Source organism: Marmota marmota, unplaced genomic scaffold (genome assembly GCF_001458135.2).
Source record: "Marmota marmota marmota unplaced genomic scaffold, marMar, whole genome shotgun sequence".
NCBI lineage: Eukaryota > Metazoa > Chordata > Mammalia > Rodentia > Sciuridae > Marmota > Marmota marmota.
In genome coordinates this window covers 2,227,935-2,246,378 of record NW_025999932.1, presented here as the reverse complement: position 1 = coordinate 2,246,378, position 18,444 = coordinate 2,227,935, and the positions used below count along the sequence as shown (strand labels likewise).

The 18,444-nt window shown below is 47.4% G+C and overlaps 2 protein-coding genes across 10 annotated transcripts in view; one reads left to right on the top strand and one right to left on the bottom strand.

The window, feature by feature from the left end:
* Positions 1 to 17,601, bottom strand: part of Cars2 (cysteinyl-tRNA synthetase 2, mitochondrial) — a 40,546-nt gene extending 22,945 nt beyond the window's left edge. For 3 of the 9 annotated variants that reach the window (XM_048800627.1, XM_048800626.1, XM_048800628.1), the window contains exons 1-4: positions 17,163 to 17,601; positions 2,343 to 2,414; positions 1,705 to 1,810; positions 907 to 990 (exon numbers count right to left, since the gene is read on the bottom strand). In XM_048800627.1, the coding sequence (XP_048656584.1) occupies positions 907 to 990; positions 1,705 to 1,810; positions 2,343 to 2,414; positions 17,163 to 17,447 (547 nt within the window). In that variant the 5' untranslated portion in view covers positions 17,448 to 17,601. Of the gene's footprint in view, positions 1 to 906; positions 991 to 1,704; positions 1,811 to 2,342; positions 2,415 to 9,471; positions 9,590 to 13,208; positions 13,260 to 17,059 lie in introns of those variants that run through there. The other 6 variants (XM_048800631.1, XM_048800633.1, XM_048800630.1 and 3 more) reach the window with 6 other exon arrangements.
* Positions 17,602 to 17,878: 277 nt separating this feature from the next.
* The window catches only part of Ing1 (inhibitor of growth family member 1), a 4,954-nt gene continuing 4,388 nt past the window's right edge, over positions 17,879 to 18,444 (top strand). The window contains exon 1 of the mRNA XM_048800638.1: positions 17,879 to 18,013. The gene's annotated coding sequence lies outside the window, so the exon portion shown is untranslated. The remainder of the gene's footprint in view (positions 18,014 to 18,444) is intronic.

Here is an 18,444-nt window from a genome sequence, read left to right as displayed (position 1 = left end):
AGTGGTGTGCAGGCAGTAACTGCTGGGCCATGCCATCTCTGCATCTGTCCAATCCACAGAACCCATGGCACTAGGAGGATTCTAAGCCATGCCCTTGGGTGACGCAGACAGTCCATGTTGCTCATCCACTGTGACAAATGGACACTCTGGTGGTGATGCTGGCAATGGGCAAGGGTCAGCCGCTGCAGGGGAAGAGGTCACAGCAACTCTTGAAGCCTACACTTAATCCTGCTGTGCACCCAAAGCAGCTCAAATAAAAAATAAAGTCCATCAAAATAAAATAAAAGACTGCAGCTGATACTAGAACGCATAACTCTCACAAATCCCTGTACCCTGAAGGCACCCTAACACCTGCTCGTAGCCACAGCTCACGTGAGGATAGCCCCCCCTATGGAGGGAGCAGGGTAAAGGTAACAAATACAATTTCTGAGAAGTCACATAAATAATGCTACAATAATTAGGTGTAAATGGCAGTCTTCAGGACAGGAAGATAGTACACCTGGCTCTCTTGGACAACTTATCTTTTGGGTTTCTGCTTGTTAGTCTGGAGTGGAGACAGCACATAACAGATCCCAGGGTGCTGGTGGGGACTCAGTACATGACGGGAGCAAGCCACAGGAATGTCGAAATGTACCTATCACGCCACAAACACCAAGGGGAACAGGAGAGTGGGTGAGCAGCTCGGCTCTCAGAGCAGGGCCGGGTGGAGCCGCTGCACCTGCTGCTGACGCCACACTCAGTAAGCTTCATCTATCCATAGAAGTGAGCTCAATGTGCAATGTGACCATGATCAGGGCAGGGCCAATGTCACCATTTCTGAGCAAGTCAAGGCCCAGCTCAGACCTTGCTCTCTGGAACCCACGTGAGACTGAGGCTTGGGGCCCAGAGGGCAAGCTCGGCACCCACCTGGCTCTCCAGCAGGCCCAGGTGCCACGCCAACCAGTCTGCCATACTTGTCTCCTCTTGACTGCAGATCAAAGTAGACGTTGCCTGTTTCACGAGATAGTTAGGCATTCATCACTTCTTGTCTGAAATATCAGCATCTCTCAAGGTTGATATCTAACGAGTTATTAGAATTTAAATACAGAAGATGGCACCCTTCACTTGACCCCTTTTGCTATATTTTAAAGCCAGAATTAACAGGGACTTAGAATCTTGGTCTGACCACACCCTGGGCACCTTTCATTCAGAGATTCTGCTTGCTGAGGTGTCACGGGCAACTAACTTTTGAGGCCCACTGACAAACGATGTACCTATGGAGAGAGTGGCCCAGGGATAAACCCTAACATGAAGGACATGTCTCAGAGGTCTTGATCTTGTCCCCAAGCTTTGTTAATACAAATTCCTAAGCTAAGCTGAAAGAAGACCACAATGAACGCCTGTATACCTCCCATAGATTGCAAACTGGTACAAGACCAGCTCTCCAGGCCCATCTTCTCCTGGGATAGGGAAACGCAAGAGTTTTGTGGGGAGACGCACACAGTGGGAAATCCCAGAACTTTTTTTTTTGCAATGTGGGGGATTGATAGGCATGTGCTCTACTGAAGAGTTACAACCCAGACCAACCCCAGCACAGTTTTGCTGCAAGAACCAAATTCAGACAGACAATATAGCACTCAGCCTATTCCACAACTTGGATGTGTCCAGCTTCTTGAAACCCCAACAGCATTACTCAATGACCAGTTCTGATAACATAAAGCCTACCTTTTACTGTTGGATAGGCATACCCACGAGCAATTATTCCTTCAATGAACGAGATTATCTGAGGAATGTTTTCAGTTACTCTCAAGTACACTGTTGGAGGGAGAACCTGGAAGAAAGCAGAGACACAACCATGTTTCCCTCGTTCTAAATCACAGCACAGGATTCAGCTCGACCTAACTGCAGCCATGCTTGAGTCATGACTCCATGACTGCCTCAGAGCAGCCCCAGTCGGTTTTGCCCGAAGTTTCCCAGCAGAGTATAGACCGACAAAGCCATAAGTGGTTGCAACTGAACCCTGGCACCAGGAACTCTTATTAGTTTATGATCATCCAGGTCCACTCTAACCAGGATGAAGTCACTTTTGTCCTAATCCATAAATATGCCCCTTTCTGACCCAAATTGCACGAATCCAACTCATCTACTGCTGCACAGGATCATGCTGCTGCCTGTAAGCCCAACGAACTGCACCCTGTGCGGTCCTGGGTCTGTCGGCCTCCTTCGGTCTCACAGTGGCACACTGGGACCAGTCCTCATACACTCAGACTGGACTGCTCTGGAACACATAGGTCAGCTACTGCTGCCCTTCACAGTCCCAGCACACTTTCCTCATGGAAAGAAAAGCCAACCACACACTTTACCTTCAGGGCTGCCATGTCCTGCTTAAAATCTTCTTCATACAGACTGGCCAGTGAAGCAGGTGACACCCTCATCTGCAGAAGGACCGGATGAGCATGTTAGAGCCCAAGACCCCACTGGAACCACAGAGGCAGGCGCCCCACAAATGCACTTCTCCACACCAAAGGCCTCCTGGGGATGGAATCAGGCCACCAAAGCCCACCAGGAGGGAGGGACTGCGTGAGCACGGCTGGGTCCAGAGGGGCATTAATTCCAGGTCCTACACTTGCACCAGGAGCTTAGCTAGTTGAAGGCTTACTGACCTTGTTCTGTGGTTAGAGAAAAGAAGAAATGAACAGTGTCACAATTTTCATTATATAAGAAACAAACAAACTCCACTTCTCCAAAACAGGGCAGAGCCAGATCTAGTCTTCTTGTGCACGTGCTGCTGGGCTGGGGCCCAGCCACACCATGTGGGCAGGCGCTCTGCCATCGAGAGGCAAAGACCCTCTCTTTGCCTTCAGGAGGAAAGAAGTGGTCAGAAACACATTTGAGAGGAGATCCCTACAGAAACATTTTGAAAGTGATTCAACATACTAATCAGGGGTACCGAAGCCCTGAGGTCATGTGGCTGGGCTCCTGGGAATGGATGAGGCTACCAAAGGCCACCAAAGCAGCATGTTGCACCTTGAATGTTGGGTGCATTTGGGGCACAGGCCTGTAGCTCCTGCCAGATTTTCACAGAAGGCTGGACCTGGACTCACCATGAACAGAGGCTCCGAGGCTGCCGGCCTCACATTTGCAGCCACAACATGCGTCTATCACATGCTAGACTTGCCTCTGACCTGCTCTGTGAAATAGGTCTCCTGTCCTTATGGGTGAAGATATTTCTGCTCCAGAGCATTAAGAATCATCCTTCTCAAGCTTCTCAATGCCACACCTGAGGCTGGGCAGCCACATCACCTGAGGCCTGTGTTCCTCCTGCCCAGGGCTCTGAAAGGGTACCATCATCCCAGAAACCAGGCCAGTGAGTACTCACTGAAGTTGCTCACCCGGCTGTCCTTTCAGCCCCGTGTGCTTGGCAAATCAACGAGCTAAACCTCGCAGCCTTTGCTTTCTCTGAAACGTGGAAATACCCCCACCCAGTCATCCCCCAGACCACTGTGAAGCCTCGCTGTGTACATGGTTAGGACGGCCCTGTGAGGAGAGAACACAGGGGCTGGGGTGTAGCTCAGGGCTGTAGCACTGGCCCAACACGGTGAGGCTCTGGGCTCATCCCCAGCCCTGCAGACAACCAGACAGAAAACATAGTAGCACCACCATTAAAGACAGCAAGAACTCAGCACCTAGCACCAGGCATAGTCCTGCTCCTGGGGCACAGTTCTGTGGTGAACACAAACCATTTAGTCAAGAAATAGGTTAACATACTCATTCAGAGGATGAGACCAAACAAAAATATGTTTTCTTGCCACATCGGAAGTTTCAAGTACTATGTGATTTTGGACCTAAAGATCTACAGGTTGCTCTTCTTTACCTATTTCTAATGTCTTCTTCTGCATAGATAATTCACCTCCAGATTTCAAATGACTTAAAGGGTACACACCGGCTTCCCTCCCAGGAAACACCTTGGCCGGTTCTCACTACCATGAATGTGGCTAATTCGTGTGTCAGATGTGGCCCACCCTGCTCAAACTCCTGGCTTCTCCCAGCAGCACACGGCATCCCAGATCTCTGCACTGCAGACAGAGCTACACTGTTCTTTGCGAAGGCTGCCTGTACCCCTTCTCCCAGGTGTGTGGTAGCTATTTAACCCATCCCTGCAGAAGGGCAGTCTCAGCTTTGCTGTTACAAACGCAGCCACACACATCTCACAACACCTGCCCCCAACCGTCTCTGAGCTGTACACCTGGTTGGAAAATGCTGGTCAGAGGGAGCATGCACACATACTTGACTGGCCATTGCCAAACCGCCCTCTGTGGGAATTACTACTGACACCTGACCAGCCACGCCAAGGTCATCTCCTTCCCGCACCCTCACCAGCACAGTGTTGGCAAACTTCTAGACTCTGTCTCTGTAACACCCAAAGGCTTTTCTGTTATAACTGTAATTTAAACTAATTTTATTTAGAGTGAGTTAGAATATCTCACATGTTTAGGAACCATTCTTATTTAATGACTTCTAACTCCCCTGTTCATTTTTCTATTGAGTTGTGGTCTTTTTCTTATTGATTTGTAGAAAGTAATTTTATATAAAAGAAGTTAACCTTTTATCTGTGATGTAAGTTTCAACTTTTTTCAACGTTAAGGTTATGGAATGTAGAAGCTTTTATTTTTATATTTTGTAATTTTTTATATTTCTGAATCTTTTCTCAGAAGTGGCTTCTGGGTTTGGAAAAACTGGGAAAAGCCTTCCCCTACTTGAGGCTCTAGGAGTGTCCTGGGGTTTCTTACAGTAATCTGTGGATCTATTCCTTTTAGATTTAAATGTTTGATCTGCCTCAAAATTGGCTTATTTGGTATATTTTGTTCTCCAGATGGCTAACCAGCTGTCCACACTTTTTAATGAATAGTCTACCTTTTCCCCTATGGATCTGAAATGCCATCTTTTATCATACAACAGATCCCCCTTAATTATTGGGCCTATGTGTGGACTGTCTCATGGGGTCCACTGCTTGTTTTCTCAGGTTTTGTACAATCTGACTTTCAGAGCCTTGACAGGGACAGAAGGCAGGTCAGGGGCTGCTGGGGCAGTGGGCGGGAGGCAGACGGAATCCGGGTCACGTGGGGTTAAAGGGCCATGTGTCCACAGAGCACACCATCTCCACATCCATCCCAAATGCCTATGAATGAATGACACACGCAGCTCACTACAGGCCAGTCATGCAAATAAATAAATAATAAATATAATAATAATAATAATAAATGAAAACAGAACATTCTCCTCGGCGTTTAACTGTGTTTTCATGTGGTGGGACCACTCCTCAACATTCTTCTTTGAGTCTTTGTACTCCTGCTGTTTTTGCTGCTCCACATGAACTGAGTGTCCACTCACCTAGTCTGACGGGACCACTGTGCACACAGACACCAGGGACACCTGCACTGAGAGGCTCACCAACTACTGTCCACACCAGCAGCTCGCCCTGTCCACACAGGGGCATGCCGGCTCAGGAGCCCAGCCCCAGGAACCTGTCCACAGAGAACGTCCACACAAATGCCAGTCGACTGCTGTGAGGTCAAGGAGGGGAATCACACTCTAAAAGTCGAACCACTGAATTTAATTTCCTTTGTGTGTCCCAAAGCACTCTACCACTGAGCCACTCCACCACAAAGTTCAACTTCTGAGCAGCTAGTCACGCCACATGTCGGCACAGAACTGCTCTCTCACTGTGACAGGATCCCAGACAATGCTGACATGGGGACATGTCCTTGTTACGTTGCGTTATTTCCTAGCTGTCCCTCATCACCCCGGGGTACTTCAAGCTAGAGCTCTCCCCCACAGGGAACTCTGTTATGCTGGGCCCTCTGCACTCAGACTGAGCCTCAAGATGTTCTAGAACATTCCACCTTCTTTCCAGGAAGCATGGGGCGCTATTTCTAGGCAAGAACTACAATAGACTCCCCTTATCCTGAAGCAAAGAGAGCGAGGGCTTGAACCATGGAGACCAGCTGGAGACAGCCGAATGACTCTCTCAGCCTGAATGCTGCCATGCAGATGTGCCAGGCCTCTTGACTCCTACTGCAGACCTATTTGAAATCTGTGGGCTTAGCCCTGACAAACTGAAAACACACGCCAGGAATTAAAGTCAAGGGAACAACTCAGAAAAGTGTGATGTTGCAGCTGGGCATGGTAGCACGTGCCTGTGATCCCAGATACTCAGGAGGCTGAGGCAGGAAGATATCAAGTTTGAGGCTAGCCTGGGCAACTCATGAGACCCTGTCTCACTTTTTTTTTTATGAAATCTTTTTTTTAACAGCATGTAGTTCGATGGTAAAGCACTTGCCTAACATGTGTGAGACCCTGGTTCAGTCCCTACTACCTCCCCACCCCAAAACATGTAATGTTGTAATTTAAAATACTTTTAAAACAAGTCTTGGCGCAGAGGGCATGAAGACATCAACCATCATGACACACCTGCACTAGAAGCAGCCCACGGAGAGGGACGAAACCAGTGTGGTGACCCTCACAGCCACACTGCTCTGCCTCAGAAAGGAGGAGCGCTGACCCAGGCGAGGACACGGATGAGCGTGAGGCCGTGATGCTCTGCAAAATGAGCCACTGCCAAGGAACAGATACTGCCAGTGTCACGCATGGGGAGTCCATAGAGACAGGGTGGGGGCTCCAGGGGCTGGGGAGAGGCCAGGGAGTCGTCGGGGGAACAGAGTTTCAGGTGTGAAAGACGAGTGCGCTCTGGACAGGATGGCAGGACAGTGCTCACAGGGTAAAGGTGCTGCTGCCGGTGACCCCACACCCAGCTAAAGGTCGTGTTACGTTACTAAAAATAGGAAGAAAACAAAAAAGTCATTTTGCCTTCAAAAAAATCTGCATTAGGGCTGGGGTTGTTGGCACGAATGAGCCAGGGGGTTTAATCCTCAGCACCACATAAAATAGAGGTACTGTGTCCATCTACAACTAAAAAACACATAAAAACAGTCTGCATCAGATTTTCTCAAAAAGCCTTTTTGTTGAACACTGAAAAACATGTCCCCCTAAGCATGGTTTCAGATGTGATTACTATATAGAAGCGGGGCACTATTTCTAGGCGAGAACTAGAACAGACTCCCCTTATCTATGCGGACATGTTCTAAGACCCCCCAGTGGATGTCTGGAATCACAGTATACTGAGCCCTGTGCATACTGTGGCTTTCCCTACATGTACACACGTATGGCAAATTAGAGTTTAATTTATATATTACACAAAGTAAAAGGTTTATAGCGACAAATGAGGATACAATACAACAGTTCTCACAGCTTCTCTTTGACACACCCGAAGTGTTCTTGGCTTTGAGGCCATGGCCGAACACAAGTGGCAAGGCCCTGTCAGTCCATCTGATGGGCAGACGGCAGGTGAGCGCAGGTGAAGCGTGGTCATGCTGCGCAGAGCACCGCACAAGCTAAAACTGGTAGATCATTTATTTCTGGAATTTTCAATTTAAGATCTTAGACCACAGCTGACTCTGGGTAACTGACACCTTGGAGAGAGAAACTGAGGACAGGGCGGAATACGGCAAACTGTTATAGCAGCACAGAATGGACCAAGACAGCTTCCAATCAGCCAGACTTCAGGGAAGTCCCGCTCTGGAAGACTACTAGGAATATGTGCTCTATTAAACCCAGCCCAAGCCCTACCCCCAGACCCAGCAGGCAGTCTGCAGAAGCACTGAAGAGGAGGGCACTTTGCCTGTCCAGGGGGCTGGGCTAGGCGAGGGCTCCAGTGAGCCTCTCTACCTCACACGTGTTGGGAGTTCCCACTGTGACAAGTATTTGCACCAGCTCTGAAAGGCAAAGGTACTGAACAACTACCCTAAGATAACTGTTCACAAAAATATATGAGGTCAGCTTCACTGACTCAGGAGGGATGCGTGCTGTGCTGTGTGACAGCACTATCAGCCACTCCACCATCATGCCAGTAGGCACAGTGTTCCGAGGAGGCAGAGGGAACACATTCCTGATTCCCAGCAGCAAGAAATTCAGAAAAGACAAAGTCAAGGGCCCACAAAGCCCTCTGGCAGAGGTGATATGCAGGACACAGCACCCCCAGCCACCCGGGAGAGCTCAGGGAGGTTCCCAACCTTCCGCCTGTCTGACAAGGATATTCTCACCCACCAAGTCTTTTGAGGCTCTGACAGGTGTGGAACCAGACCTTGTTGGGGCCCTCAATTTGAGCAGGAAAGACATGCTTTCTGCCAATGCCTCAGTACCTGAGCCATTCACACCTGCAAGGCCCTGCTGGAAGGGCCTGCAGCCAGAAGCCCGGGCCTGTGGCCCTGACCCAAAGTCTACACAAGCTGCAGACTCTCCCATACTCCCTACCCTTCCCTGTAAAATGTAGACATGTCCTTCAAAGTGAAAGTCCCATCATGTTTGAGACTGTCAAGGATGTAAGATAAAGAAGGGGTGAAGACCAAGGACCTTTACAGGCTGAGGGAAACTCGGACGCAGGAACTAAAGGGTAGAAGATTCCAGAAGAGTCCTAGACCAGAAGAGAAAGGAGGCACTGCAGGGATGGAGATGACCCTGGGATGGGCCTGTGGCGGGGACGGCTATGCCCCCGACATCAGCACACTGCATCATGCCCACTTCCTGGCTGGGAGGGACACAGGGTAGCAGTGCAGGTCCTTATTCCTGGAAGAGTCACAATGTGTGTTCAGCAAAGAGGGGCACCAAGCTGGAGAGAGCTTACACAAAGAGAAGATGAAAGTGCACACAGCAGAGTCACGGCGAGAAATCCTGGGCAGGGTGTGGGCAGTCTTTGTACTGTTCCTGCAGTTACTCTGCAGATGACAGTCTTTCAAGAAAAAAAATTTTTTTTTTGGTAAAATTACTTTATTTTCCTCTCGTATTTGCTTTATATCTTGCTTTAAAAAGTTATGAAGTTCACAACTTTATACCAAAACGTAAGAAGACTAGGCTATTTGCTTATAAACATTTTTCTTTTTTTTTTGTATGTGATGATATTAAGCTGGTATCAATTTATTTATTTATTTATTTTTATAAACATTTTTCAAGAAAAATTTAAACCTTAAGTAAAATGTGTTAACAAAAGCACAAGCTCTGCTCCACCCAACCAGTGTGTGCAGAGACAGAGTGTTCCCAGAACAAAAGCCCCTTCTATCAAGAAACAGAAATGAAAGGCACCAGCAGCAGAAACACAGGACGCCCAAGGCCAAGAGCCAGCTGCCTGGGGGAGAGAGCATCGCCTCCCAGCAGGGTGAGGGCGTGTAGGGGTTAGACTCAAGCTGGGACACCCCTGTGGAGTGAGGCTTCAGGGCCACCATTCCACGGGCCTCACTGCCTTTCCTGGCCACTACAATATGGTCACATCTACTGGGCCACGTATGAATGACAAGGTGTGAGAACAACTTGTAAAATATGAAAAAAAGCAGCTGCCACCGATGGATCAAGTGTTGATGAACGGAAACCTTCTGTGCTTACCTCATGGGCTCTTTTGATGATTTTGTCATCCACGTCTGTAACACCCATCACCATGACTATGTTGCAACCAAAAACCTTGGTTAGGATCCTTCGAATTATATCAAATCTAACATATGAACTGAAAGAAAAAAATGTTGGGCTCTCTTTAGATTGCGCAAAACCATTATTATTATCCTTGAAAAAGTGCATTATAATTTAACATCCTGCTACCTAACTTGAACTGTGTAACACAAGCCATGGCCAAATGGGGCTAGTACAAGGAACAGCCTTCTGACTGACGGGGTCCTCAGGAAAAGCTGACAATGGAATTGCATCAATTTCAGGACACAATGTTAGCATTTTTTAGTTTTAGAGCTGTTGAGTGAATTTACATCTATTTAAATGTACAAAAATTCACTCATAATACAATCTTATAAGGTAGTTATAATACTGAGAGTTTTTGCTATTCTTGTTCATGTTCTAGAATAGTTCTAGTTTCTCACTAACATGAAATGCATAGAAGTAAATAATCATAAACAGGACAAGTGCGATCCTCTTAGGGGTGCATCAGGTTACTCCTAAGAATATGAACCATTCTAGAAATGCAAAAACAGCAGCTTGTTTATATGCCATGCTGAAGTGAGTCGGATTTTAAAACCAAAAGAGTTTAGAAGCATTTTAACAACTCAAGGCTTGTACTCTTTTCTGAACTGAATGGGCAAAAACATGTGAAAACCATGAGGTTATTCTCCCATGAAAGCAACCTTGAAACTCCAGGTCAGCTAATCTCATGCTCATCTCTATCATCCATGCAGTCTCTCTAAATCTGAGTTCACAAAATCATTTTCCTCCAGAAAGAAAATCCTAGCACTTTAATGGTCTCCTCCTAAAGCATACACAAACAAAGTTTAGGCTAGAGCTTGACCATAATGATAAAACTACCTCCAAAAACTCCTTGCCAAGATATTTACCTTCTCAGAGGCTCAGTCTGATTATTTATAAACTAGGCAAAATTCCACTAACTCACAGGACTGTTATGCATGCAGGTGCTCGGGCAGCATGAACTCCAAAGAACACAAGCTGTGGCTACCATCTTCATCTCCGTGGCCCTCTGGAGGTGGAAAAGACTCCACAGAATTGAAATTATTATTATTATTATTTTGGGGGGGTATCAGGGATTGAACTCAGGAGCACTTGACTACTGAGCCACATCCCCAGCCCTATTTTGTATTTTATTTAGAGACGAGGTCTCAATAGGTTGCTTAGTGCCTCACTGTTGCTGAGGCTGGCTTTGAACTCGTGATCCTCCTGAGCCACTGGGATTACAGGCATGAGCCACTGTGTCTGGTCAGAATTGAGATTTAAAAGAAACAACTAACAGGGACCTAAAACAAATGGCAACAAGACTTGGGTGACATACTCCAGAACTCAGGCTGAGCCCCAGAAGTGCCCTCAGGAAAAGGCAGAACTGGCAGGGGCTGCAAGTGGATTGTATCCATGGTAGCTGCTCCTGTGCATGCACACTCTGCAGTGCCGGACAGCCAAAGTCAGATGCATGGGCATCAAGAGCTAGAAACCTACAAACAAACAGAACACAGCAAAAACAAACAAAAAGAGAACCAGAGGCCTCCACGGCCTCCTGTGACTCCCCTGACAACCACACCGTGTCAGCCAGGAGTGCCATGAGCCAAGAGTGCCACTCGCAGCCTGCTTCCCAAGCATTGAGTGATGACATCCCAAACCCACTGGATGACTGCTAAGGTCCCTCGGACTCCCAGAGTTTTCACTAGAGACACTTCCTCTCCACTCCATCCCTACAAGACGGAATCTCAACTGCTGGGACCAGATAATGCAACACCCTCCCTGTCTGGCTCCAGCCGGCCCCTCCAATCCCCTAGATGAACCAAACTGGCTGATTTGTTTTCCCCAAGCAGGACTGGCACTTCTCTGCCAACCTCTTCTGGATGCCTCTTTTGGTTGAGCTGAGCTCTGACCAGGCTCCAAGTGCCTTGTGAAGCAGGCACTCTCTGGTCCCCGCTCTGTTGGTGCTGAAATAATCATGTCATGCTAATGAAATTAAATGATTAAGCCCATAGCCACTGAAACAGTCACAGGCCTAAGATGTGGGAAGGAAAGTGAAGAGCCTGGAGTGGGCAAGAGGTGGGGACCTCCTGTCAGCCACATTCAGTTCAGTCCGCAGGGACAGCAGCCAGGCCAAGAGAATGTCAGTGGAGCAAATGGGCCTAGCTTTCCCCAGTCCCTCTGAAGGCACTAGGTGTGCAGAGCACATAACAGCCATGATGTCAAGAGGGAAAGTGCGTGGTGAGAGGCAGACCAAGCTACACCCCTGCTCCAATGTTCTGTAGTGTGTGACTCAGAAAGGCCACCATCCTCAATAATGGCTGAGCCCTTATAACACATCACACAGCAAGTGCAAGTTAAACAGGATTTTATGAGTATTCAGTCCTAAAATTGCTGTAAAGATTTTTAAAAGAATGGGATATTATCATCCCCATCTCAAAGATGATGAAACCAGGATTGAAGCCTGGCCCACCTGTAATCCTAGCAACTCAGGAGGCTGAGGTAGGAGGGCCAGATGGCCAGTTGGAGGCCAGCCTCAGCAACTGAGCAAGACCCTGTCTCAAAATAGAAAAATAAAAAGAGGGCTAGAGATGTAGCTCAATAGTAGAGTGCCTCTGGGTTCAATCCCCTATACCACAAGAAAAATGAAAGAAACTAGGATTTGAGCAAGAAAGTGAGTTATCCAATGCCAGGAAGCTAATAAATGTCAGGAGCCAGAAATGACCACCCCCTCCCCCAACACACGCTGGCCTCTTGATCTCACCAAGCCCTGACACAAACACCTAATTCCAAAACTTTTTACTACGTAGTGGCGCCCCACCTCCTCCAAAAAAATAAAATCTTAACTAAGCTTCTCCAGAAATCTTCACCACAATTGATTTATTTAAGACTATAAGCAAAAGTTCAATGTAATTAAACTTCCTATTTTCCTGTTACTCTATTTTACTTGGCCACTGGCCTGGAAGAGATCAGCACTCCAGGTGCTGAAGGCCCCTTTACTTGTTTTTCACAAACATGTATCTAATATAGTAGTTTGTAGAAGTGTTTGCAAGTGCAAAATGTGATTAAAAAAAAAAAAAAAAAATCCTTTAACAAGGCCTCTGGCCTTGAGCTGGACTTCACATAGATATCTACATTTTTAAGATAAGAGAAGTTACCAATTGGGCTCCATGGTAACAGCTGGCAGGGGAGGAAAGGAAGGGGAGAAGAAGCTCTCCCCTTCTCAGGCTCTGTCCTTGAAGGGTTAACTTGCCCAGAACAGTGAAAAGCTGCTTTTATGTGAACTTCTGCAGGCTGTGAACTTCTGAGCCCCTCCCCTTACATTCTGGGTATAAAGTTCTGAAACTACCTGAACTTGGGGTTCAGGGGATTAATTGATTACAGCAAAAACTGTGGCCTCTGAACCTGGCCGCAGCCAAATAAAACTGTTGCCTGCTGTCTTCAGTGCCTTGCCTCCTCTGCCCCTACAGCAGCTACTCCACACTGCCTCCCTGAATTACTACTCAAACCAAATGAAACTATTACTGTTCTTCCCACGATGTCTGGGTTGTAGTAATTTAGAAATTATTCAGTACCCTTAAATTGTCACTTTAGAGATTTTAAAAGCCCTTAAAGGTTTATTCTTTCCCAAATAAATGGTCCCTTGACAGGTGAAAACTAAAATCCAGGAAACTCACCAAGCATGGCCAAGGTGTGCGTGATCGTATACAGTTGGTCCACAGCTATACCTGGGAACAAGTTAAGACCCATCACGTGAAACACCTGCATACTCAGCTGCAGGACCCCACACGCACGCCCTTCAGGCAACCTGCGCTGCGCGTGCCCAGCTCCCAGGCTGGCAGCGCTGCCCACCGCACCTGTCCTCCACGCCCGGACCACGGACCCNGAGGTGGCAGCGGCCCCAGCTTGGGCTGGCCTGGGCGCGGAGGTGTGGGGCGAGAGGCGGGAGGGCTGCAGGGAAAGGCGGGCCTGCGGCGCTTTCCCTCCTAGCGCAGGTTGCGCTGCACACCCTTGGGGACGCAGTGCGAGCCCGGCTCAGAGGCCCCTCCGCGGCGGCGAGCCCGCGGCCGCAGCGAGGGGAGATGGACCTTTGGACCTCGCCGGCCCGCGAAGCACGTCTGCACCTCAACGTGCATCATGTCTGCATCCCAAAAAAGTGTGCACCCTACATGCAGAATGTATGTATCCTAACACTGCACCCCACATTCACACAGCATGTCTGCATCACAATACAACGTGCAGCCCAACACACAGTACAAAAGTGCCTCAGCGCTCTCTTGGGGGTCTCTGGATGAAAGACCAAGACTAGAAGACGTTCCCATTCATCAAGTACATGTAGCAGGAACTGCCTGCTTGGGATTCATTTTAACAGTAAAACAACTATCATCCATTCTTTGAGAACAAAAATGTTCTGAGAGTTACTTTCAAATAATATCGACAAATGTGCCCCTATTGGCAGTTTGCAAAACAATCTAAAAAAAAAAAAAAAATCCCTTTGCTTTTCAGTTCTCAAAACAGCAGTTTCTTCAGTTCTTTTTTTAGTTTTATGTTCTCTTAAAAGGCAAAGTAGAGACAAACAAATGTGTTCCTAGAGTACTTAAATTTTTTTCTCAAGGTCCTGGAATCCAACTCTGCAATTGTTTCAAGCTAAACTATAGTCGAATGTTCTCGTGCACAAAGTTAAATTGTACCAAATTAGAAGCCCAAATACATCTTGCTAACTATACAAGCTCCATACCTGTTCTGAATTCTCCGGAATACACCACTTCCTCACTGCCAGTGCAATACTTGTCTTGATGTTATTTTGTAATTGTCTCTTGTTTCTTTCTAGTGAAATGTGTATGTTTCTCTCCTAGAGATTGTAATTTTTTTAACTTATTTTTTTTTTAAACACTGCACTAAATTCAGAAAAGAACTCGTTGAATGTTGCTGAATTATAGTCTGTCATGAAGTCCACTTAGGAGAGAGGAAGATTGGGCAGTAAAATACCAGATAGAGAAAGCTTTGATTCTAATCAGAGAAATGCCAGTTTAAAAAAAAAGGACAAGAGCTGGGCCGGTAATCTGGGAGGTGGAGACAGGAAGATTGCAGGTTTGACACCAGCCTCAGCGATTTAGAAAGCCCTAAGCAATTTAGTGAGATTCTATCTCAAAATAGAAGTTGAAAGGGGCTGGGAATGGAGCTCAGTGGTAACTCTGGGTTCAATCCCAAATTCCAAAACAAACAAACAAAAGCTGGGATGCATGAGAAATCCAAGAAAAGAGTTACAGTAGAAGTTTGGGGAAAAAAAGATTTAATAACACTGACATCCAAATCCTACACATGAATCTGGATAGCTGAAAGAAAAAAAATTAATCTGGCTAGGTGGCATATTTGGATTGGCCTAAGAAAATCAAGACTTTTAAATTAACAATGATATCTTTTGTTTTCAGAAAATTAGTCTTGTAATGTATTCAGCTTTTGACTGGCACTAATTCTACTTTTTCTCACAACTTTTGGGAATCACCAAGCAATGATAAATAAAATCTAATATTTAATGATGAAAAAATATCGTTTTTGCACAATGAATACTACAGTGACTTGGAAGATTTACTAGCACATATACCTAAAAAGAGAATCTGTTAATTTGAAGCCATCTCCTGCCTTAATCTAGGTCAGCATAAATTAAAATTGATTCCGAAATACTATTAATGCCATTTTTTTAGTCCTTAATGACAATAAAATATAGTTCTCAGGATTACATTTTAATTTTTTGGGAGTAGTGGGGGGTACCTGGTTTGAGCTCAGGGGCACTCACCCACTGAACCAATCCCAGCCCTGTTTTGTATTTTATTTAAAAACAGTGAGTTGCTTAGCACCTGGCCTTTGCTGAGGCTGGCTTTGAACTCGCAATCCTCTTGCCTCAGCCTCTCAAGCTGCTGGGATTATGGAGGTGTGCCACCACACCCAGCTCCATTTTCTTTCAAGGCAAAATCATGAAAATCCAAAGTAGAGGAGATTATGGTGACATATCATTTAGGGACTTTCAAGTTTAAGATGGATTAGTTATTGATTTTAAAAAAAAAAAAGATTTGAAGTTGTAGATGGACAGCATGACTTTGTTAATTTTTTTTTTTTTTAATGTGGTGCTAAGAATCAAACCCAGTGCCTCACACATGCTAGGCAAGCACTCTGCCACTGAACTACAGCCCCAGCCCAGTATAGATATTTTAACCACCTCAAAACATGAACTGTACATTCATTTCTTCATAGGTTTGAATGCTTTTAGTTAAACTAGAAACATAATTTTATTTATTTATTTATTTATTGTGATGGAGATCAAACCCAGGGCCTGGGATGGAACCAGAGCCTTGCACATGCTAGACAACTGCTCTAGCCTGACATGTAACTTTAGAAAAAAGTTTTAATGTGTAGTTTAGCAGTACACCACAAAGCAAAACTGAAACAGTCAGGATTCTTCAAAAATCGAGCACTGTTCCTTAGTGCCATATTTAAAATGCAAGATAAACGGTTATTTTATCTATTGGTATTCTAGGCATGTTCAGAAAACACTTTCTGACTTTTTACCCTAAGGGGCGGATTAATTGTTTTATGGAGGTCAAACTGCTTATTAACTACTTGTCTTCCAAGCACATAAAACAGTAGTTGGCACGTGGTGGAACTACTCAAATATTTCCAGTTGAATGAATAAGAAGCCTTTTGGTTTATGCATCTGTGAAGTTCATGAAGAAGAAGAATTATTCAGATAGTATTGTGACTTTTTGAAAAATAAGCTAGTTCTAACTCCAGTTTATTTTTTTTATCTTTGTTTTCTGATACTGGGGATTGAATCCAGAGGTGCTTGAGCTACATCCCCAGCCTTCTTTATTTTTTGAGACAGGGTCCTGCTAAATTACTGAGGCTAGCCTCTAAAATTTGCCATCTTACTGCCTGAGCCTCCCCAGCAGCTTGGATTACAGCCCTACACCACTGAGCCTGGCCAGCTAGATTATTTTTGAATGGGATAAATTCTTGCTAACCTTTATTCTTGAGTCCAGATTAAAAACTGTTCATTCTCAGGCCAATGACTGCTAGGATTAAAAGAACCTAGACAGGTTCTCTTTTTTGCTATTGTGCTTTTAAGTTACTTACATGTTCTTTGCGAAAAAGGCATATTTAAAATTCAACCTTGCACCCCCTTCTACACTTTATTCACTTCATGTTTCTCTTCCCACAGGTCACAGTGTTTTGTGCTAATCAGTGGCCAATGAATCGTGTGGACGAAATGAAACTTCGTTTCGTCCTTTAGCACCGCAGCAACGCTCCAATATGAACAATCCAATTCAAAATACAGCTCAATCCATTCTCCTCTGCTGCCCTAATATCCACGTCACAAAATAACCTACGGGTCCAGGGAATGCGCACCCCAGCCGTAAACACTCTATTTACAAATACTGAATTAGATTAGTCCGAAATTGTGCTGGATTATACAGGAAACTAAAAAATTCCAACAGATATGTTTCACGTAACATTTCAAATCTTCAAATACCGGAAAGTGTGCCCGTTTAAACTGCAAGTGTCTGTCTGCGGCCGCGCGTCCAGATTTGCAGCAGGATAAATCCGGGACTCCAGCGGAACCCTACGCTGCTTACACGGAGACAGGGGAAGCCGGGGAGGCGCGGCTGGGGCTGGGTCTCCGCTCGGCACTCGGCCACAGGCCACCCTACGCGGGACCCTTCCGCCCAGCGCCGCTCCCAGTCAGGCAGAGCAGAAGCCAAGCGGAGGGGCCGGGACCCGACGGCACACAACTCCAGTTGCAGCGATCGAAAGCCAGCCCAAGGGAACCACAGCAGAGCGCGGACAAAGGCGGGAGCGCCGCCGGGGCGTGGCCACGACCGAGAGGCGTGGCTTGTCCCGGAAAGGGCGGGGCGGACCATCCGGTCGTCTAGGCAACGGAGGGCTCAGAGCCGGGCTTTTCAGAAAGTCTTAAATCCTGGAGCCATGGTGGAAGGGAGGTTAAAGAGGGTTCGGGGCGTCAAAGGACACTAAAGTGCCGCCAGCGCCCCAGGTGTTGGCGGTCCTTCCAAAAAGTGGGGAATGGAGAGCGCTCGGAGGGCACCTAACGGGCCAGGAATCAGGGAAGCATCTTTTCCGCCGGCCCGCCCTCCGCAGAGGCTCGGTCCCAGGGAGCAGCTTTGCTCTCGGGCCCCTTTGTCTCCAAGCCGTTCCAAACTGAGCTCCAGGAGGTGACAAAGGGAAGGCAGTGGTGAACAGCGCAGCCGCGGGAGCCGCCAAGGCTGCTGGGAGTGGTGGTCCTGCCGCGCTACAGTACTCGGTCCCCCTCCCGCGCGGGCCTTGGCCGCTGCCGATGCTAGTGCGCTTGCGCCAGCACTTCCGCCCCTCCAGTGCCCACCCGCTCTGCCGGCCTCCAGACTTTAGTAGTAGGAGCCCAGGAGGAGCCCGAGTTTGTCACGCCCCCTCTCCGTCTTGATTGGCCGCAGAGGTAAGGTCTGCAAATGGATTGGCTCTCCGGGTTGCCAGTTCTTTTCCGGCTCATACTTATATTGCGCGGCGGGGCGGGGACGAGTAGAGTAAGGCTGGGAGAGGTGATGGTGGTTTGCTACTGTCGGTGTCTCTCAGGCGGCCGTCCCGCGGCCGTCCCGCGGCCAGTCAGGTCCCGGGAAGGTCTTCTGCGGAGCAGGCCACCACCCCGCGTCTCCCGGCCGGCGTGCAACGCCTCCCAACAGCCTCGCCATCAATTGCCAAACTCCTAATAAAGTTTGCGCCTCGCCCGTCGCCCCAGCCCGGCGGCCCTGTCGCTGTCCCTTCCGCGACCCTCGCCACAGCGAAAGTGACGGGAAAGGCCACGCCCCCTCTCAGGCCGGCATCGCGGCCCTCCGCCCCCCGGCCCGGGACGGTGAGGGGCGTGAATGC